We start from the raw sequence: 23,455 nt of genomic DNA on the forward strand, positions 1-23,455 counted from the left end.
TACTCATTGTGTATGTCCATCATGGTAAAAATAGACTTTTTACAAAAATGTCCATGACAAGCCAGCATGGCTCCAGACAGATCCTTAAAGTTCCCACACTGCTTCTTGGGTGGATTCCAAAATTAAACCTCAACAGCACCTGTCCCCCCAGAATCCTTTGCGTTTCCAACATGGAGGAACTGGCGGTGGAGGTCCGTGGAGCGAACGGAGCTTATTACAAGGTAAACACCGGCTATAATAGCACCATAACAAACATCAAACCGACTGCAACACGAGACACGCACGGAGCCTTTGTTATAGCATGGTTATGTGTCCCTGTTGCTCTACGCAGATGACACTAACAAGTGGGTAATCGTTAGCTTCAACTCGCTAAGCTAGCCAAAGTTAGCCGGGGCTATGCTCGTTAGCATTTGGGGGCTACAGCACTAAGGATCCGTCAGTGATGTCACCACAAAGTATCCTCGAGCAGGGAGTGTTCCGGGGCCCTTGAAACGCAAAACAGCGACCCTGTCACGCAAAAGCTTAATGTATGAATTAAAATGGCAGCTTTTAAGTATTTGCAGTTGGAAATATAAGTTTTCTATCTGTCAGCCCTTGTCAAAAGCACCAATGATACTACGCACGCTTCAGGGTTGTGACGTAACATTGCGGTCCTTGGTGTGTTTGTTCTAGGTCGCAGGTCCTCAACTCTCACCTGTTAGCGACGTTCTTTCATAAGATGATGATGAGCTGCACGTTATCATTATGTATCCAACACAATCATATACCCAATGTTTGATATCTGATAGTATTTGGTCTTAAATAGACTGATGCAAAAGCAGAAAGCTATAATGCTGTTAGCTAGTGGCCTCTTTAATAACAAAAAGTTAACGTTAGCAATTGCCTCAGTGTTTTACGTAACATTACACCCTAGATCAAACTTTCACATGTCATGGTCTCCCTAACGGGTTCATTTGGTTCCATTTGTACACTGTCAGGGTTACAGACTTGTATGGGTCATTTTAGATCCCCCGGCCTAAAGGAACCCACAGAGAACCCCCTTGAGAACCACTGCCCTAGACTGGTATTTCTACAGCTGACACGGTCACTCAATATAATATTCCAAATAAGCATGTATTTTAAGTATTCATTTTGTTTAGATTTGTGAGGTAAACATTAAGTCGTGGCATTATAGCGTTTATTGAACGTGGTTTCCTATAGAAGCTTGTGTAACACTCTTATTATGTGATTATGATTCATAGCTAAGCTATGTGGTTCGTGGGTGCCCTGTGTGTTTCTGTGTCAGCTGTCCAGTGTCAATCTGGACCAGTTGTCATGTCAGGACAGGGTCACTGATACTCTGTACTCTGTCTCTAAGCTATTTCTAGACATGCCTGCTTGAAAAGCCCCCTGTCCCCCTTCCCCTCCTTTCCTCTGGCCCCATTCCTCATCTTTCCTCCCCCTTCCCTCTTCTCATCACACCTCTCCTGTCATCTAACTATTTTCTTCTCTCTACTCTCTTACAATCGTCTCTTTAGTCATTCTCTACCCAATCAACCCTGACTTTGAGTTTCCCCTGTGATCCTCTTGGCCCTGTTGCCACTACAGTTGTCCAAGCTTTATTACTGAGTTTATCTACTCTGTGGTGTAATTGTGTATGCTGTTGATGTGATTTGGTTTATTTGGTTTTCCTAGTTGGCTTTTGTTTTCATCGATGTGTGTTCCAGTCTTAACAAATCATTAACTACAAACCGTTTTAAATTAAAAGAATATCTTGTGCGCAATCAAATTCCTATCAACTTTCCCGACTTCATCCATTGTTTTTTTTTTTTACTGACAGTAGTTTGGTAAATTTGACTGACTTGACACTACTTCAGTTGTGATCTTTTTTTTTTGATTCCTGTGACTAGACTTTATGATTTGGCTTATCTCGCTTGGAATTTTCTCCTTCTTGTGACTTGAGCCAGTGTCACTTGGCCCTACCTCTGGTGTTTTAAGGTTCTGTCATCTTTAACATTGTTTCCAATAGAGTCATTCTTTTAATTGCAAGTCAAGAAGACAGTGTGCACTGTGCACAGTGTGCAGGGAGTCCGTTGTTTTATGATCGTTAGCCCGTGGTCTTCTGACTCACCTGTTGATCTATAGGTGTGGACATGTTCTGCCCTTATATCTGTTACAGTAAAAGTTGCAACATTTGGGAGAATATAATGAGGAGAATATAGTAGTCAATTAGCAATGCATTAGATGCATGAATAAAATATTACTTCAGGACCGGTCCTTAATCCGTATTGCTGGCTAAGTTTAAGTGAAGCTAAGGTTAGAATACTCCACCAACATCCGTAATTAAACTTGACAAAACAAAACCATTGGTGTCATTGCTAATTGTACAACTCTGGCATAGAGCGCACACTGCACAGTGATATATATTTGGTGAACTGCCTTCCACAATAAGCACATAAACCTCTCAAGCTTTCCCTTTGATTAAATGAATAAATACCAGCCAGCACATGATTCAACAAACAGTCAAAGTCTAATATGAGTCTTTGACTTAGAAGACTATAAATATATAAATTAATACATACAAATCAAGGCATAGCCTAATAATTCAGTCCTAATTTCTAAACCTGTGAAAGGACACACATTTGCCTCATATATTGTGCAGTTTGTGAACACACACTACACAAATCACAATAGGTGTTCAGTGGCAAAGCAACATTTTACAGGAAAAAATCCTTGCCTGGATAAACTGCCTGCTTGTGGGCATGTCGACTCGACTTTGTGATGACTAGCCTGTGTTTGGAAATAGGGAATCTTTATTCTTATCTTAACATATAGGAATAGGAACAAAACAAAGGCTTCACAAAAACAATGTTGGTGCAACTAAGTGATTAGTTTATATTTATATATTTTAGACATGATCTGTCTGATCTTCATAAGTTTCACTTTCATTTCACCAGGCATTTCCTGGGCCTGGTTGTGCGGACTGTTGTTTGGCTGCATGTGATTTTGTATTGTGAGGTCATGCACATGCACGATTTGTAAAGCTTCTACTTGTATATATACTTGTAAAAATAAATGTATAATATATAATACATTCTTTGGAGGAATGACAAACAGCAAAGGCAACCCGGGACATGCTGTCATGGTGCGTTAGTCTATACCACTACCACATACCTGTACACTACACATACTGTATAGACTCTATACAGTATGTGCTAGTGGTATGCAACTTAATCACTAGGCCATCGGCGGCCTGTAAATCTTGTACTTTTGAGGGGACAGGTATGCATACAGAAAAATCATTTTCTAGACCTGCTTGACCTCCAGCCACATCATAAAAAAGTGAAATTTTCTTCGTTAGGTTGTCAATCTGCTGTTTGGTAGCAACAACATTGAAATATTCAGGCTCTGGCTGTTACAGTTGGCAGAGTGAAGCATGGCTCTAAGCCAGTGGGTTCTTCATGTTTCAAAACAGAAAGTGTCTGATTAGCTATGAATTAAATAGGCTCTTTTAAATGTGTCTTTATTTTCCTCTGCTCTTAATTGTCATGACGTGTCTTGAAATGTCAGCTGCTAGACTTCCATTTCATATTGTAAACTAGCAAAAACAATCTTTTAGCATGATTTACCATTTTCGTGTCATCATATGATCTTTTCTTTGAATCATATGTAACTAAAATGGTCCAATGTGGTCCAGTCAGTTTTTGGAAGATGGAAAAACAAATCATCTTTCACATTTGAATGCTGACAATGAAACTAACAACAAATGTGTGTGAAAGTTTTATTTAAAAATAACTCAATTTTCTCTTTGTCTGGCCTGCAGGGCTTTGTCAAAGATGTTCACGATGACTCACTCACCATTGCCTTTGAGAACAAGTGAGTTTGTCTTTCTTTTCTTTTCTTTTTATGTCCAGACAGTTTTATTAACAAAAACCTTTTTGAAACTCTTGTCCAAATACCCTTAAGCAAACTAATATGGTTGTGATGGAATATTACAATTTATGATAGCAAATATTAATTTAGGCAGGTAACCAAACTTAAGTGCTAGTGCTGCTGGGTAATTTAACTTATACAATGATGATAATAAATACCATATAATGTAGACATTTGCTTTTTTGTAAATTTCCTTAACGTTTGAGGTTTATTTTGGGGGTATATGGTGGGGGAATTGGTTATGCAGGCCAGGGCTTCTGGGGGTGTTTGGGTTGTTGTCTCGAGCTTCAACTCAACGGATGTCACAATTTTAAATACATGCTATTGGTGGTCAAAACATACATTTTGTATGTTTGTTCATTGCCATTGTGAATGTTTCCAGTTGGCAGCCAGAACGCCAGGTGCCCTTCAGTGATGTCAGGATGCCGCCTCCTGCTGATGGGAAGAAGGATATTGGCGAAGGAGAGGAGGTGGAGGTGAGCATGAGTCACACTGTGCACACATTCAAGACCTTTCATACAGTTATAGACCATTTACTTCATTATTTATAACTACTTGCTCTTTGTTGCGCATTCTCCAGGTTTATTTAATTATTTTTTTCTAATTTCTTCTCTGTCTCTCTTCTCCTTTCTGTTTTTGCCTCTCACCTGTTAGATATTCTCCAGAGCCAATGACCAGGAGCCTTGTGGCTGGTGGCTGGCCAAAGTGCGCATGATGAAGGGAGATGTGAGTTCCATTTACTTATAAACTCAAAAGATTCCTCATGAGTAGTACCATTCAGTACCGCTTGAAAACAATTAACCAAGTTTAATTATGGAATTGGTCAGTACCAAGTTTAATTATGGAATTGGTCAGAGATGAAATGTGGACCTAGAAAGATAGTTTGTATTGCATAGACTAAAAGCATAGTCAAAAATAAAATGGTACACTGTTAAGTCCTTCTGAATGACCAAGTAGGTGAACTAAAAAAAGCTGAACAGGGACTGAGAATAGCGTGTGTGCTATTGGCTCTCTGACAAATCACACAAATGCCTGATCTTTTTCATTGGTTACACTACGTACGTGTGCCCTCTTGCAGCCAAAACTTGCCCGATAAAGTTAGCTAACCTAAAGCGCAACTATGTCAAGTTATATGCAATTTGAGAACGGGTGTGGATGCATAAGTCGATGTCAGTGCGCTTGCCTTGTTGTCAGGTGATGTCAAAATCAAAGCCATGGGGGTGTGGTTTGCATAATGTGTCAGAGGGAATAGCAATCACTGTTTGTTGGTAACTTGAACCTTGGCTGGCTAATGTGACAGTGAGGTACAGTGAGATGTATCCACTAAGTCTGGGTAAGCCTCATTCATAGTGCATTATTCACGTAATCACAGAGCGTGTTTTAACTGGTTTTCACGTTTGAATCCACAGCGACCGTCGCCTACCAATCATTTAGCCACGCCCATACTAGAAAAAAAACAGTAGGTGGCTTGTGTGGTTCCCTAAGGTGGCTGGCTCATCGGGAGTCATTAAATTCAAAGTGGCAATATGCAAATGGCATAGGAGGAACTTTCCTTATGGTCTGAGGGCTTCGCCCCTTCATTATCTGTGTAATATATCGTCAAAATCAAAAAAGAGTTCCCAAGATCGGGATTCAGTCCAGTCTAACTTGAAGCACCCTCACTTACACTTTTTCCACAACTTTGTAACAAGTGAAATCCAGTAGCAGACTAAAATGTGGACATCAACAGAACATTGTTCTTTAAGTCTGTCATGATTTTTTTTAATGTGTTGTGTTGACCCTCCATCTGTCCAGTTCTATGTGATTGAGTATGCAGCCTGCGATGCCACTTACAACGAGATAGTAACCTTTGATCGCCTGCGTCCGGTCAACACCAACAAGGCAATGACCAAGAACTCCTTCTTCAAGTGCACTGTCCCTGTTCCGCAGGATCTACGAGAAGCGTATGTACAGTAAAGCATCTACAGACTTGCAATGTTAATTCACACCATGACTATTTATACTTGAAACACACTCACTACCTAACTAAATTCCTAATGGCAAATACAGTTTACAATGTAGGCATTTAGCAGACACATACAGTATATGCAGAGTAGATTAGAGAGATTTACCATCTGTAGTCTAGAGGAATTGGAGAGCTACAAAGTAACTTGAGCAACAAGTAAACAACATAATTGGCATCTAAATAACATGACTAGCATCTGTCTAAACAACAAATGGGAAGTGCAGACAGCCAGACACAAAGATAATAAGAAAATGCAAGGAGATGAGTTTTCAGATTTGGGCAGAAGATGGCGAGTCAAGTGACTCTGCAGTTGAAAGGAGGTCTGATGGAGGGAGATCATTCTACAGCTTGGGAGACACAATGGAGAAAAGTCTAGGCTGCCTTGAGCATTGGGACAGGAGAGATAGACCTGTGTTTGTTGATTTGTTTGCCGTATGCAGAAAGTGTTGTAGGTCTGGATCATACCCCACAAGTAGCGGGTGCCATGGTCAATTTTTGAATTGTAGAGTGGGCACAGAATTCGGGAGCCTTCATGATTTTGGGAGGGAGAATTAAGACCAGTCCTGCTTTGGCTACTACTGATTAATGACAATGACTCATGCACAAAATATGTATTTTCAATGCTTTTTGCTTACATTTTAAATTTTTATATAAAAATCACTTTTTATGAGTTCATTTCATTAATCGCCCCGTGAAGCTTGGCCAATATGACCCTGGCCGTACAACAAACTTTGAGTGCTTTGTGCCAAGATGTAGGCCAGTTGTAGGCCACACTTAAGAGCCTGGATGCTGGATGTTGGAGCTTAGCTCCTCCCAGGAGCACTGTTCAAAAATATGCATGCATACAACAAATGCAACAACCAAAGTACAACAAGAAGTATACAAGCTCTATGCTGCATACAGGATTTGGGTAGGCTGAAAGAATCAATCCAAACTCTGCTATACAGACCTCATCCTGGAAGGAGATCGATATTTGCAGATTGCCTTAGAGAAACCCAAGTTAAAAATGCAGCCTGAGAGGCATATTTATTAGGGCTGGGATGCGATTAAAAATTTTAATCTAATTAATTACAGTCTCTGTGATTAATTAATCGCAATTAATCACATTTTAATCGCACATCGATATTTGACCTGAGAAGCAGGTCAAACACATTTTGTTGTACGAGTGAATCAACAAGTGAGTTTTTTTAATCTAAATTTCGCATCCACTGGGCCAAGCAAAGCGCTCTGATCGGCTACTTCTCCCTTTGCGTTTGTTGTCTCTTCTTGGTTGGTGCATCGCTATGATCAGTATGCCCGAAACTGAAGGTTTTTTGGTGCAAAAACTAAGTGCGATTAAAATGCGTTAATTCTTTTAATCGCGTTAATTTTCTGTAATTAATTAATCACAATTAATCAGTTAAAGTCCCAGCCTTAATATTTATAGATTTTATTCTTTGATTTCAGGTGCCAGAATGACCCACATAAGGACTTTAAGAAAGCTGTGGGAGCCATTCATATCTCCTACTGCCCCGAGACCAGCCAACTAGTCATCATGGTGACTGTTTCTCTTGTTGCCTTCTGCCCTGCTTCTGTTCTATGCCTGTGATTCTGTGATGGCAGGATTTGGGATAACATGTATATAGAGATATATAAGAGTATACAGTATATGTATAGATATTGTAGACTATTCCTGTGAGAGCTGTGCTCTTGCAGTAGATGACTCGGGTGCTCTTTTGGTTCTTATCGTCAAAGCAAGTGAAGTATGTGTTAGTGATTCTTACTCCTACTTGGTGTGTGTGTGTTTCTGTGTTTAGTCCACCAATGAGGCCACAGTCAAGCGTGTTTCCTTGCTGAGTGACATGCACCTGCGCAGCATTAGGACAAAGCTGCTTCTAATGTCACGCAACCAGGAAGCCACAAAACATCTGGAGGTCAGTACTAACCATAGTAACAAGTTAATAATGGTATTGTGATTTTTTTGGATTAGTGCATTTATATTCATTTCAGGAGAACCGCCTATCCGACAGACTTCACACCGGCCACTGTACTCCCTCCAATCTTCGGTGATACACATGCCGATTTGAAGTGGATCGGTCTGGCGGTTCTTTAGATAGGCCAGATATACACTCAGTAGGATACTTTACCGCTCCACTTATGACTTGTATGAGCTCGTCCTACACTTTTCATTATCAACAGAATTGCTTCTTTCTTGTGGAAATAAGCTGGTTAATAAGCCTAAAGAGAATACAGTATCTTTAATAATAACAATGTGTGTATATCTTACAGTATATGGATCTATCTATTTATCCATCCATCCATCTGTCTAATAGAGCTCCAAGCAGCTGGCATCATCCTTCCAGGAGGAGTTTACAGTGCGAACGGACCTGATGGGGCTGGCCATTGGTAGCCATGGCAGCAACATTCAGCAGGCACGGAAAGTTCCAGGTGTCACTGCAATAGAGCTGGATGAAGAGACTGGCACCTTCAGGATCTATGGAGAGGTGTGTGTGTGTGTGTGTGTGAGGAAGAGGAGAGAAGGAACATACTGTATCAATATCTATCAATATCACTTTGAGAGGCAGAGTAAGAGAGATAGTTTGTGTATGTATATGTGTTTTGTACAGATTTAAAGCCTTAAACAGTCTTATTTGGGATTTTCCGTTTTTGGGCAGGATGTTTAACTGTCCTGTGTTGCACTGCATATGTTTGTGTTGTCTGTACCTGTCATGTTACTCATGTTTGTCTAAATAAATGATTCAATTGATCAAAAAAGAAACAAAAGAAATGCAGTAGACTTGACACACAACTTGCTCTGAATTAGATGGCTAATATTTGTGTTGTGTTGTTTTTCAGACAGTGGAGGCGGTGAAGAAGGCCAGGGGTTTCTTGGAGTTTCTAGAGGATTCTGTACAGGTGCCTAGGAACCTGGTTGGTACGTTATGTTCATTACCACTTCATTCTGGTGGCCATAAATGATCCCTAGAGGATTCTGTACTGGTGCCTAGGAACCTGGTTGGTACGTTATGTTCATTACCACTTCATTCTGGTGGCCATAAATGATCCCTAGAGGATTCTGTACTGGTGCCTAGGAACCTGGTTGGTACGTTATGTTCATTACCACTTCATTCTGGTGGCCATAAATGATCCCTAGAGGATTCTGTACTGGTGCCTAGGAACCTGGTTGGTACGTTATGTTCATTACCACTTCATTCTGGTGGCCATAAATGATCCCTAGAGGATTCTGTACTGGTGCCTAGGAACCTGGTTGGTACGTTATGTTCATTACCACTTCAGTCTGGTGGCCATAAATGATCCCCAATGCCAACAGTACCTTATACGGATCACATAAAAGTAGTGTAAGTGATATTCTTTTTGCTAAAAAGGTTAAAGCTCTATATTATGATGATACTCATTCAGCTATATAGTATGTTTGTTCAGTAACGGGGGTCTCCCCATCTTTCCATCTTTTTAATAAACAGAAAATACAGTTTCAGGTGGGTTGCCAATTTCATCCAATTAAATCCATTTATTAGCTTCAAGCTATACTGTGTAAGATGCTCAACTAGTGGTCAGTAGCCCTATAGCAAACCGCGGTCGCGTCCGCGTCTTTCGGCCGTTTTTCGTACCTTCACACCCCCGCGTCTGCCTCCACCTCGCCGAGATCTATCTTAAGAGGGGTCCCTGGTTCCTGTGCGTTCAGCCATTCCGGAGAAACGGACTCCTTCACCCTGCCTGGTAGGCGAGATTACCTTTTGAGTATAGAGACACACGGGCAACTACAAATATGGCCGCCATAGCGACCCCACTTCAAGATGCGCTGTGATTGGCCGGCAGTGTATAACCCTCGCTGTGATTGGCCGGTAGTGTGATGACGTAATTTTGCCGGGAAATCCCTCCCCGAGTTGGGGTTCTAAAACTTTAGCGATTTAACAGTTAGGACAATTTTAAGATTTGTTTTATAAAAAAAGTTACATGGTATAACTTTAAATGTTATAGTTTTCCATTCCCAATTTTGAAAGTTATGTTTTACTTCCAGTTTCACTTGTTCATCGTTTTATCCTGTGAGTTCTCTCTCCTGATTGGATGAAATTAGTATCCTGACCTGAAAATGTATTGTTTGTTTACTAAAGGGCTGGAGAGACTCCATTGCAATGATTACTATCAGAATATTTAACACTTATTTAAAAATTCAATCACATACTGTACACAATAGACAATAGCGCTACTGAACGGTGAAGGTGAAGGAATCTTTTGAACGGATCCTTACCCTGAACATGAACGTTCTTTTCCCACCACTACTTTAGGATAGTGCAGGGGCTGCTGACAATTCATTATCCCCGCTCTGTAGTTTCCTGAAGTCTCGTAACATCATCAATCATTTGGCCTCGGTTTTTCTTATGATTTTCAAGTTGTCTGTCTGTCTGACTTTATTCCTGATTGTCGGTCTTTCTTTCTCAGGCAAGGTGATTGGTAAGAATGGTAAAGTGATCCAGGAGATTGTGGACAAGTCCGGTGTGGTCAGAGTCAGGATAGAGGGAGACAATGACAACAAGCGAGACAATGACAACAAGCGAGACAATGACAACAAGCAGCCACGACAGGAGCCACGACAGGAGCCACGACAGGAACCACAACAGGAAGTAAACATACACTACTCTGCTACTACTACTATTACTACTACAGTACTACTCTGTACAATCCTGAAGTTTAATTTAGTACTCTCTGTCACAAATGGATACGTTAACACAAGGATTTCACTGTGTACTACATACTAATATCATGGTTATAAATTTACCACAAAGAATGAATGAATTTTGTTTAGTGCAGTTCTTGAGTGTCTTGTGGATCGTGTCTGTGTTGCTGACACAGGGAATGGTCCCCTTCACCTTTGTGGGCACCAAGGAGAGCATCGGCAATGTCCAGGTCTTACTGGAGTACCACATCTCCTACCTCAACGTAAGTACACGTGTGTGTGTGTGTGTGTGTGTGTGTGTGTGTGTGTGTGTGTGTGTGTGTGTGTGTGTGTGTGTGTGTGTGTGTGTGTGTGTGTGTGTGTGTGTGGAGTTTGAAAGAGTGGTCTGTGAGTAGTAGGTGTGCTATGATAATTGAATCTTATCTGTAATCAGTGGATTAAATTCCGTTGGGGATGTGAATGTGTACAGGAAGGCAGAAAGACAGGAAAAGCAAATGCTGGATTTTCTTCTCATAATGACATTTAATACGAGGGGCATGAAAATGAGCAGATTTTGTTGTTTATTTTCCTGCAGGGATGTTGTTATACGCATCCTGTGTCACTCTGAGACACATTTCATTCCAAAAGCATGGATTAAACTCAGTGTTGTTTCGTCCAGGTGACACATGATATTTTACCTCGACAAAATATCAATATGTACGGAAGATTCGCCATTTTGTTTTACCGCCTGCTGTGCATCTGCGACCTCTGAGTCTGAACTAATTCACAAGTTGTAATTCACTCTGCATGTACAATTACAACACATCTACCACTTCCAAAAAATCTCTTGTCAGTCCCACCTCGACATGCTCATGTCATGCTGTAGTCTCTGTGTGTGTGTGTGTGTGTGTGTGTACGCTCACACTCAGGCTCAGCTGAGAGGTTAATGGGGTGCTGCGTCATTTAAATAACTTAAGCATAAATGATTGCATCGAGTACACAGACAGGACATCGTCAATAAGGGTTACTCTAAAAACACCCTTGGTAATAAGGTGTGTGTGAGTGACACACACTGTGTGTGTGTGTGTGTGTGTGTGTGTGTGTGTGTGTGTGTGTGTGTGTGTGTGTGTGTGTGTGTGTGTGTGTGTGTGTGTGTGTGTGTGTGTGTGTGTGTGTGTGTGTGTGTGTGTGTGTGTGTGTGTGTGTGTGTGTGTGTGTGTGTGTGTGTGTGTGTGTGTGTGTGTGTGTGCGCGCGCGCGCGCGCGCGCGTGTGGGGAGTTTGAAAGAGTGGTCTGTGAGTAGTAGGTGTGCTATGATAATTGAATCTTATCTGTAATCGGTGGATTAAATTCCGTTGGGGATGTGAATGTGTACAGGAAGGCAGAAAGACAGGAAAAGCAAATGCTGGATTTTCTTCTCATAATGACATTTAATACGAGGGGCATGAAAATGAGCAGATTTTGTTGTTTATTTTCCTGCAGGGATGTTGTTATACGCATCCTGTGTCACTCTGAGACACATTTCATTCCAAAAGCATGCATTAAACACACTGTCGTTTCGTCCAGGTGACACATGATATTTTACCTCGACAAAATATCAATATGTACGGAAGATTCGCCATTTTGTTTTACCGCCTGCTGTGCATCTGCTACCTCTGAGTCTGAACTAATTCACAAGTTGTAATTCACTTTGCATGTACAATTAATTACAACCCGCATCTACCCAAAAAATCTCTTGTCAGTCCCACCTCGACATGCTCATGTCATGCTGTAGTCTCTGTGTGTGTGTGTGTGTGTGTGTGTGTGTGTGTGTGTGTGTGTGTGTGTGTGTGTGTGTGTGCACGCTCACACTCAGGCTCAGCTGAGAGGTTAATGGGGTGCTGCGTCATTTAAATAACTTTAGCATAAATCATTGCATCGAGTACACAGACAGGACATCGTCAATAAGGGTTACTCTAAAAACACCCTTGGTAATAAGGTGTGTGTGAGTGACACACACAGGCTGTGTGTGTGTGTGTGTGTGTGTGTGAGGTTGTTGTGTAGCCTATAATGTATATCTGCATTTATGCTCATCATACTGTAACCACCATGTCCTCAACACAGGATACATTTTATAATTTACTTTGGTGCTTTAGTATATTTTATAACCTTGTTTTCTTTTCTTCTTAATTTTCAACATACATGAATAAAAACATACTATAAAAGGTCAAACACAAGTTAAACATTGCATTTCAAAAACTCTGATGTAGTAGTAAGCATTACAGCTGAAGCTAATACAATTAACAATGGGTGTTTTTAGATACAGTACATGTGCCCTGAGCCATGGGTGTGCCAATGTGCAAGACAGCAATCAACAGTATTGTCCATGCGTGCATGCTTTGGCACACCTAAATCTACCACACCGCACCCATTATTAATTTTATTAGGTGCAGCTGAGTTGCTTACATCACTGTGTACTGCGATAAGGTCAGAATAATTAAACAAGCAATGTTTTTTTTTCAATGACACTTCTGTAGTTTTTAACCTGAATCAGAAAACAGAAAATTACAAAATCATCCTAGGGTTTCATGTCCCTTAATTTATTTTTTACATTTAACGAGAACAGAACAATTTGTTCCCAGCTTAACAAACAAAAACTAATCAGTGCTGCTTAGTGCTTACACTGTACTTCCAATTCCTGAAAGTATTCCTGTTCTTAAAGGGGAAGACCACCCATTTTCAATATTGAACTATGTCATTAATATACCTTAGAGGTATATTAGAGAATTTCCGCCATTTTTTTTTTTTTCAAAACATTTTTTTTTTCAAAAAATGTTTTGGGACCCCAAAAACGTTAGTAGGCATGATAGCGATCGCGAAATTGCTTGTTTAACCCCCATACAACTCAGGTAGCAGACCTCCAAGCTCACAACAGTGTAAAACATAATGGCTGCTATCTCATGAATGCCTGAACGGATTTCCATTCGGATTTTTTTGTTTGAAAGCTGTGAGCAATGTGGACACACGTGGTGCATTATCTAGGCATGGGTGTGCATGATCCGTGCACTATGAATTACATGGAAGTCTATGGAGACGAATGGCAGTTAAAGAGTACGAAGGTATTGTTAAATGGCAGCATATGAGTTAATGACATAGTTCAATATTGAAAATGGGTGGTCTTCCCCTTTAATTGATAACATCTGGGTGACAAAAATATCTTGCTGTGGCTACATTAAATGTATCTATTTATATATCTTTTATAAATGTTTAACGTTTCATATTTTTGGCAATTATGGAGACTTCACAGCTTAGCTGTTGTATAAGTAGGTTATGAGAAAATCTCCTGCTAACAGTATTTTCTCATAACTGACTGAATTATCCGTTACATAATCTGTCACCAGTTTTGATGAGCATACCTACAGTTTGTTTTGCTTTGTGTGTTTTGTGCGTTGTGTGTATGTATGTGTGTTCCTCGTGTTCTTGTTTTGCATGTCTTGTGCTCTTTTGGGTGGTTTGTGTGTGTGTTGTTATTTTGCATCCTTTTTTGTTCTTGTGCATGTATGTGTATGTAGGAGATGCTGCTGCTTCATAAGGAGAGCCAACAGTTGCACGAGGAGCTGAGGCAGATTACACAGGGACACTGCCTAGCAACATTGAGACTAAGCAGCGCAAGGCACCAATTATTTGTAGATGTGTGTATGATGCATGCCACAATGGATTAATGCAGTTTGCACTTGAGCTATTTTGAACTTTTAGTTACTTAAGATGTTTTATATAGATTGTTTATTTATTTAAGCAGCTTAGTTTTTAACACTGGACACTTTAGACCCTGAGTTGTTAACGTGGTACTCTTGAGACTAGCTGCTGTGTTGGTTTTTAGTGCACAATGAATTTCACATGCCTTTTACTTGTAATTGGTATTGTTGACAATAAAGTTGAACCTTAATCTTACCTTAATGCTTTTGGAATATACCTGTGCATGAGATGACTCTTTTGGAAGTAGTCGTTCTTTTTATCCATTATTTGTCTCTCTCCCTCCCTTCCTTATCTCTCTCTAATATCCTGCCATCCGTTCTCGGTTTCTCATCATCCATTGTCTCCTGTCTCTCTCGTTCTTTTCTGTTTCCCACCTTCCTCTATCTCAATCCATCTAGGAGGTAGAGCAGCTTCGCATGGAGCGGCTGCAGATCGATGAGCAGTTGAGGCAGGTCAACCAGGGCTACCGACCCTCTGACAGAGAGAGAGGGGAGAGGATGAGGGAGAACAGGGAGAACCGAGAGAACGTGGATGGCAGTGGCACGGCCTCCTCTTCCTCTCTGCATAACAGCCGCTCCTACTCTGGCCGTGGCCGTGGAGGACGCAGGGGGAACAACTACACCTCTGGATATGGTAGGCTCACATCACAGCCATATCCACGTCTCTTAATGGTATCCTCCTCATTTCCTTCACTTGTGTCTTTCCTTGTGTATTAGTTCAGCCCACCAAGGATGTGTTTAGAGAGTAGAGACACAAGGAAACAATGCTTGGAGAGAAGAGATAAAGTTTTCTTTTGTTTTTGAGAAGTTAGACAAACCAAATATCAAAAACGTTTTGTCTTAAAGATTGTTTTATTAACGGGTCCTAACGCGACACCTTGACTTGAGAGACCCAAACGAGGATCGAGGAAATATCAAATAAGAGACTTGGGATGCACCCATTGTGTCATGTTCATGAACTTAGCCTTTGGAAGTAACTCTACACCTCTCCTAATATCTTCATATATCTCCTGCCTGTTTAAAAATTCTATCATGTTTCTACTAGGCACCAACTCAGAGCAGTCTAATGCCTCAGAGACTGACTCTAATGCCGCTGAGCTGAGTGACTGGTCCCTGGCTGGTGAAGACCAGGACAGGTGTGTGAGACTGTTTTAAAAGCTTTTGTTTGCAGTTATTCACGTTATCTCCGCAATACTGTTTGGTGGACATGGTTGAGCAAGTGGTGACTTAGTGCAAGACCCCCTCTTCTTGATCTTTTTTTTCCCATTTAGGCCTAGAATTATTGAATGCTTTAACCAGTGAAAAATAGCAGATATACAAGCTCACAGCGCGGCACAGAGTGAAAAAGTCATGAAAATGTGTGCAAATCTTTGAATATATGTATTTTCAAAGCGAACGTTTGTAACTCAAATTTTGCTTCTGGGGGGTCCCTGGAACGAAATATTTTGAGATGGTGTTTGAGATGGTGGGTCCGTGGTCAAATAAATATCATTTTGGGGGTCCTTCACATGAAAAGGTTTGAGAACCACTGACATAGTAGTCTCTCAAGAACAGACTAACTGAGCCCCATTTAAGTGAAAAGGACCTTTTCTTTGACGATGGCTGGCCAGATTGCTGACATAGAAACATAGGTTTTTCAAAAAATCTTCGAAGGATTCAAAAGACACTTAGAATCGGGTCAAAATTCTAATTTTCACGATAAAAAAAAAAATAGCAGATCTACAAGCTCGCAGTGCGGCACTCGGTGCCGTGCTGTGAACTTGTATATCTGCTATTTTTCAATAGTTAAAGCATAAAATAATGATACACAATAATGTGTACCTGTTCTAAATGGGTTAATATATGGTTTTGCTTTTCATACAGTATAGCATAATGTTGTCTTTGTGTGACATTCTCATTGAGTCATTAACTGGTTGACAGGGACAGAGACAGGGAGCGGGAGAGAGGCCCTCGCCCACAGAGGGACGGCCGCAGGAGACCTGGACCCGGCAGAGGCCGAGGAGGGAGAGGAAGAGGAGGATACAGTAAGTTAGAACAGTGGATCTCAACCTGTTGGTCGGGACCCCCAGGGGGACCCCAGATGACAGTAAAGTGATAGTTTAAAGGAGTAGTTCACCCCCAAAATGACTTTTTTTCTATTGATTACTCATGCCATGGAGAGTAGAGTTCAATAATATTTTTTGGTATTTTTCACATTCCTAAGACAAAAATTTGATTTGCGTAAATTTACCCCCATTGATTCCGGATGGTGACCCGTTTCGAAACGGGTCACCATCCGAAATGAATGGGGGTAAATTTATTGTTATCACATTTATGTCTTAGGAATGTGACAAAAAACTAAAAATATTATTGAACTCTACTCTCCATGGCATGAGTAATCAATAGAAAGAAAGTCATTTTGGGGGTGAACTACTCCTTTATGGCCTTTTAAAAAAACTACAATGAAAACTGGTCAAACATTTCATTTTTGCAATTTTATCGTAATGCCGTTTTATGCTTTGAGATTTGTAATTTGTACTTTTTGGTGTCTTTTCTTTCCTTTTTTCCCTTTTTTTTTTGCTTCATTTTGGAAATCATAAATCAACAAACTACCTGTACTATGAAAACTGGTCAAACATTACATTTTTGCAAAAAAAATAAAATTACTAAAATAATGCCATTTTATAATGACAAAATGTACTAAAATAATGCAATTTCTTTTTTGGTTCTTTTCGCGAATCATAAAAATATTTGAAACAAATATGATTATTGTGGGGGGTCACCAGTTCAAATATGATTATTTTGGGGGGGTCGTGACAGAGTTTGAAACGCACACTCACTGCCTGTCACATGTGAAGTCTGACAGTAACTTTAATTTGAATTGTCTGTTTCCTCTAGCTGGTACTCGTGATCCTGAGGGTAATCAGGGTTACGGGGCCTTGGAGAATAACACAGAGACCGACCAGACCGCCGATACAGACGCTAGCGAGTCCAACATGATGGCTAACCGCCGCCGGAGGTCCCGGCGGCGCAGAACGGATGAGGAGGCCACACTCATAGACGGCATGAGCGAATCAGACAACGCAACGAGCGAAAACGGAATAGGTGACCGGTTTGTCCTTCTTTTTCATGTCATTTGTTAATGTCCTTGTTGAACAGAGACCATTCATAATGACCGCTGCCTGTCCAAGAAGGCAGCAACACATATGAAGTAGTTACAAAATAATTGTCCAGTTATGACAATAAGGTAATGACTCGTCAGCGGCAGCTTTAGGAAGGTTGCTAAATAAGGGCACCCCGATAGCTGAGTTGTTGGGGCTCATACCACATGTGCTCAAAGCTTTGACCAACGAGTTTCCAATTCGATTCCCGGACGGATGGACCATTTGCTAAATGTCATCCCCCTATGCTCTCGCCGCATTTCAGTTCTCTACACCCTCGCTGTCAATAAACAACTGAAAATGCCCCCAAAATATGGCAAAAGAAATTAACAAAATAAAGACAGCTAAAAGTTGTAGCGTTCAGCCATCCGCAGTGTGCAGCGGTGCTTCCTCGCTGTTAGGGAGACAGGAACAATAGCAGGTAGCTCCCTGAAGATGTGGATCTGGTATGCCACCAACCCCCCCCCCACACCCCCCCTTTTCTGACACCCCCTCCACCCTGGTCTATAGATGAGGGCGAGGCTAAACCTCAGCGCCGCAACCGTAGCCGCCGCCGCCGCGGTGGTGGCGAGCCCCTGCCAGAAGAGAGACAGCCAGGTAACCGTGAGAGACAGCCAGGTAACGATGGCAACCACCACTGACTGCGTGTGGTCACTCTTACTAACTGCTTGGCTGAACGGTTGTGGACCCCCAGTTCTGGTGCTTGTTGTGTTTCCAACAACAACATACTGAGTGTTTACGCATTAATTGTTTTAACCACTTAAACCAGGGTTCCCCAATTAGTTTTCCCCAAGGGCCGAATTATGTCTAGGGTACCAAGCCGAGGGCCACAACATTGCAGGGGGCGACGGTGGCGTTCCCGCTACTCCAGCGACAGTTCAGATATCGTTGTTGTCGGGTGAAAATCTTGTATGTCCAAAACCGTTCGTTTTGCATTTACGGTATCATTTTAAAAATGAATAAAACTAGTGAAAACAGCCGATCTACAAGCGCTTGTATATCGGCTGTTTTCACTACTTTTGTGCGACGGCCTTGTATGAAGAAGCAGGGCTTTACTTTGCGAAATAACGTACCAATTTGGAAATACGAGGTTTCACCCGACAATGATGATATACTAGTGTTGTTGCTGCTCTTATACCACCATTATTACTGGGGTTGGTGGGGGCCAGACAGTAGCCCCCCGCGGGCCGCCTATTGGGGAACCCTGACTTAAACCCTTGTCTAGACTCGACTGGACCTGAGTGTTGGCTCTTTACTTGGACTGCGTTTTTCAGAATATGGATGCTGGGTTTCAAGTGGTTATTATAAGCGACTGGTCGTCTTGATTTGGGCTTGATAATTGTCACTTGGCTCGGGTTTGCCGATTTGCTGATTATCTAACTGATTATGAGCTATAGGAGTGATGTGGTTCTTCCATAACGCCCCACTAAATGAGTGTTATGATACACCTTTTTATACTCTTGTAAGGCCTGCTACCTTACAGTGTATTAATGATGTATCTGCAGCTTATTTCATAGGCATGTGGAAATTTACTTATTCACTAACAAGCGTCTGCACTGCACAAGATATACTATGTTTGTTAAAATAAATGCAATTATTGTGTGGCATTGCACTGTATAACTTGTAGTACCTTAATCCTATTTCCCCACTGATTAAGATAAGCAAGGTCTCCAGCTGCAACTAGCAGTAAGCACTACTGTGGTGTCAGTTATACGCAATGTATTTTGTGTCTGTAGCAGCCATGATTTTTTTTGTCATGGTCAATGTGTCTTGCCAAGTAACTGGTTATTGTATGCCTTGTCATCATAACATGTTCATGTTGGGTATTTCTCCCTTGCAATGTAGAAGGTACTAGTGACACCAACATGTCACTGCTTGTACCTGTATGAGTGAGTGACACATACACTGTCAGCAGTTTGATATTTGTAGAAAAACTGAAATGTTCAGAAATGTGACACAAACAGAGTGGCATTTTCCTTGGTTAGAAGAACCTAAAATGAAAATGCTTTAAGAATTGCTGTTTAGTAACTTTGTCCCATAGTCCTAGGGGAATAGAAGATGACTCAGCATGAGTCCGAAGTAACCCCTAGTCAAAGAAGGACTGCAATATCTTGACTAATTGGCTTCTCTATTATCTTGCAAGTGACAGTGGCTGACTACATATCCAGGGCAGAGTCTCAGAGCCGACAGAAGCCTGCCAAGGAACCCAAGAAGAACAAGGTAATGGTTAGTATATAGTTGGAGGCCAGCTGCATTTTATGTATTTATTGCTTGGCAGGTGCACTACAGCTAATCCATAAAAGGGTTGGACCATTTGTCACCGTTTACGCTGCACCTTTTTTCACTGACTGCTGTTGAAAAGCTATTCATGGACATAATAAACAAGTCATTTTTTCTTTCTGATCAACTAATATTTATTTATTTATTGTTGTTTTGTCTAATCTATATGAATGAGTTCCACTGGGCAATGTTAAGAACCATCTAAGTATTTAAGTAAAAAATAAGTGGACTAAAATTTGAATTTGGACTAAGTGTAACCAGGTGATCTGTCACTCTTCTTAGGGTCAGGAGGAGGCCATTGCAGAACACAGTGCGACTACCAACGGCAATAGCAACAAAGATAACGGTGGGGAGAACAGCAAAGCAGCCAGAGCTCCCAGGTCTTCCACAGAGAAGCCTGCGAAAGTCTCTTACGAGGGGGAATCAAACCCCCAAGCTGTTGTCAACGGACTCTCCTGATCAGACCTTGACAAAAGAATGAAAGAAAAGAAAAAGGTTTTCAAATGTTTGAACATCTTTGTGTGTTCTTCATTTGTACTCCCAGGAACAAATCAAGCACATGCAAAGAGGCCATTTTTGGACAGCATTGGAGATGGAATACGAGAGTAAAATAACACAAGCTCTCCTCTTCTTTTTTTTTTCTTCCTTTTTTCCTTTTACAGATATTTGAGACCTGTAGGTTTTTGCTGAGGTCTGCCACTTTGCCCCCGCCACCCCCAAACAGGTTCTGTCCAACTTCATTCATTTTGCTACCGTTTTTACGATAGTTCTTGTTTGAGCTTGCCAAAGATAGTAAAAACACAGACGTGCAGATATCTCAGCTCACTGCGCTTTTCAGTCCCTTCTCCGTGGAGGGGCCGGACTGAATAAAAGACTATAAAAGACAGAGATTCCACACAAACCCAGACTGTGGTATTAATGCAGTAGCTCTTTTTTTCAAATACTTGAAGAATATTATGGCCTGGTTATAGTGTTGAATACTTATCTTCTACCTGGTGGACTCATTGAGACGTTTCCAATGCTTTTCTTTTCTTTCACAGAATACAATGTTTTTGTGCATCAAATGTTTGTAAATTCTACATTTTGCATGAAGGGTACCACAGTGTAGGTTTGCTGGAACCTCAGTCCAAGTATGTTTACCATACATGTGATCAGCTGTTGTGCCTTGAGTAGATTCAACATGTCGTTGCCTGGCTCCCCATACCACCTGAAATCCTTCATTTACTTTGCGTTATTTGATTGGTCTCGCCTGCCAGGGCTGTTAAATAGTCCCCAAGTGGGAACTATTCCCTTATGACATCAGAAGTAGCCAGGCTGAAGTAAACGTTTAAAGCATATGAAACTATTTCAGTAGCATATTCTTTTCTGAAATCAGGTCTCTGTTCTATTCATGGGAAAAAGATGAGTCCAGTTATCCTTTTATCTTATCTGTTGAGGAGTGTGTCGTTAGCTGCTTTCTGTTGACTTTATTTTTTTCTTTCAATATGCAACCACTTCTGTCATAAGAGGCAATGTTATTGCAGTGTGTCTGGAAAAGAAACAAACAAACAATCAAACAAACAATATAAGAGTTGTTTTTCTTTGCACTGAATTGTAACTTCTTTTCCTTAAGAATAATTGTAGGTAAGTCTGGAAAGTGGCCTATTACTGTTTCAGTGCTGGACAAAGATGTAGCCATCACAGCTGGGTTTCTCCAAAGCATCTTGGTGCTACGCAGTGGGTTTGTTTGCATTTAAATGGACAATGATAACGGGAAGTGCCGTCACATTTTCCCCATGAACAATTCTTAAAATTGGAGAGAAGACATTATTTGTGTTGACACAGAGGGGACTCCCTCACTCCTTCTGTCTTCATCTCCCTCTAATCTGCCTCCTGCTAAAACTAGTCTGTTGAAAGGTTAACCACGTGAAGCCTATTGTCGCTATTCTGGGGTGTACCGCACGCCAAAAATAGTCGATCTACATTGTGGATTGGTTATTTACGACAAGGATTGTAGAGAGTGAAAACAGGAGGGGGGCCTATTCTAGCACCCTTGGGAATCTGGTCAACTATGGGGTTGAAGATGACCCTACTGTCAAGATGCTTCTGGGAAATTGAGCCCAGGTCACGATGATGTCATTTTCATGGTTCTTCCACAGACTGGCTGGCTGGAGACGGTCATGACTGTTTCACTGAGGAAGGAGATTTATTTGGTTTATTTATTTAAAAAAAAGAAAATAAAAAAAAAATGTACAGTATTTAAAACAAAAATAATCTGTTTTATCCTTTCTGACACTAAAACTGGCGTTAGTAAGTCATTTTCTGAGGCAGGTGACAATTTGGACTACTGAGAGTTGTATCTCCCCAAGTGTTTTTGTTGGGTCGACTACAGTATGTTTGTCTGTTTTTTTAAAAGGATCATTCTGGTTGGTTGATGTGCAATATGTTTTGTATGCAGGTAGTTCTTAAATAAATATGATCTTCCACCTAGATCTAAAACCAAAACCTTTTGTCTGTGCCTTGATATTTAGAATGAAAACAATATCTGCTGTAGGTATATGATACTGTATTGTGAAATTATGAAACTCCACTGGTTTATAAAAATAAGTACCAACCAGTAGTTCACAACATAACCAGACTTCACCAAATGACCAGCAGATGCAGCAAATGTTATAAATTGAGACTGTCTGCCTCCCAGGTTCATGTTTATCTCTTGCGTAATCCGTTTAACCCTTGACAACTATTTCTGTGGTGACTCACTAGGGCTGTCACGATTATGACATTTGACATGACGATTAATTGTCACGCAAATAACTGCGATTAACTATTTAATTGTTTTTGTCGTTGACAATTACATTTCTGTTTGGCTTTTAGGCATTGAAGTTGCACATGGCAATTATGACACATAACTTAAATATACAAAGAAATTACTGACATATTTGACAACTTTATACTTAAAAAAAGAACATTGATAGTGGAAATAGCCGATCTACAAGCTCACAACGTGTCGCACTGCGACGCGTTGTGAGCTTGTAGATCTGCTATTTCCACTACTTTTTTTAAAGTGTTTGAAACTATATTAACATTTCTCAACATGGAAACGATTATGACGATTATGCAAAATAATTGCGATTACCTCAAATAATTGCAATTGGACGATTATGTAATAATTGTGACAGCCCTATGACTCACTCAACCACCGCAGGCAGAACCCTGGCAGTGGGAAAAACTTTTTTTTTTTTAAACTGCTGCTGAAATCTGTAGCTTCTCCCCAGGCATGTTCAACTCTGTGCACTGCCCCAACAATCAATTGATCATTACTATAATTATTCAGGTTCTTTAACTTTTTTTTATTGCGACCAGTTTAAGTGTGTGAAGTGTGCCGACTCGTCTGTCTGGATGGACGTGTACACTTTTTACGGTCTATGGGTTTGCCGCTCTGACATCACTGTAATGTCAGGGGAACCACTAACAGAATGAGTTTGCCGCTCTGACATCACACTCTGACTTCACTGTGATGTCAGGGGAGCCACACTAACAGAATCCCTTTTATGCCCATATATATATATTTCCCTGATGTCATCAATATTGGTGGGGCGGCATAGCTCAGGGGTAGAGAAACTGGCATTAGAGCACGAAGGGTATAAATCCCGAAGGGTTCCCAGTTCGAATCCGGGCTCCCCCTGAGTTAATGTCGAAGGGTCCCTGGGCAAGACTCTGAACCCCTAATTGCCTCCGGTGAGTAGGTTGGT

General features: G+C 41.0%; 1 protein-coding gene across 5 annotated transcripts; it reads left to right on the plus strand.

Annotated features, from left to right (window-relative positions):
- Positions 1 to 140: 140 nt before the first annotated feature.
- fxr1 (FMR1 autosomal homolog 1) lies at positions 141 to 22,182 on the plus strand (the record flags this gene model as incomplete). 5 transcript variants are annotated; one of them, XM_080721598.1, is made up of 18 exons in its annotated part: positions 141 to 221; positions 3,803 to 3,855; positions 4,295 to 4,388; positions 4,567 to 4,638; positions 5,707 to 5,855; positions 7,364 to 7,454; positions 7,714 to 7,830; positions 8,230 to 8,400; positions 8,753 to 8,831; positions 10,358 to 10,539; positions 10,769 to 10,855; positions 14,704 to 14,938; positions 15,350 to 15,440; positions 16,225 to 16,328; positions 17,182 to 17,388; positions 17,955 to 18,062; positions 19,588 to 19,670; positions 20,007 to 22,182. In XM_080721598.1, the coding sequence occupies 18 exons, from the start codon at positions 171 to 173 to the stop codon at positions 20,181 to 20,183; spliced, it is 2,151 nt and encodes a 716-aa protein (XP_080577724.1). In that variant the 3' UTR covers positions 20,184 to 22,182. The 5 variants fall into 5 exon arrangements, with proteins under 5 accessions (XP_080577724.1, XP_080577723.1, XP_080577720.1 ...); XM_080721597.1 differs by lacking the exon at positions 17,955 to 18,062; XM_080721594.1 differs by lacking the exon at positions 17,955 to 18,062 and having other exon boundaries at positions 171 to 221; positions 19,588 to 19,664.
- Between the last annotated feature and the right edge of the window lie 1,273 nt (positions 22,183 to 23,455).

This window comes from Nannobrachium achirus (assembly GCF_963921795.1).
Source record: "Nannobrachium achirus genome assembly, chromosome: 1".
In the NCBI taxonomy this organism is placed as follows: Eukaryota; Metazoa; Chordata; class Actinopteri; order Myctophiformes; family Myctophidae; genus Nannobrachium; species Nannobrachium achirus.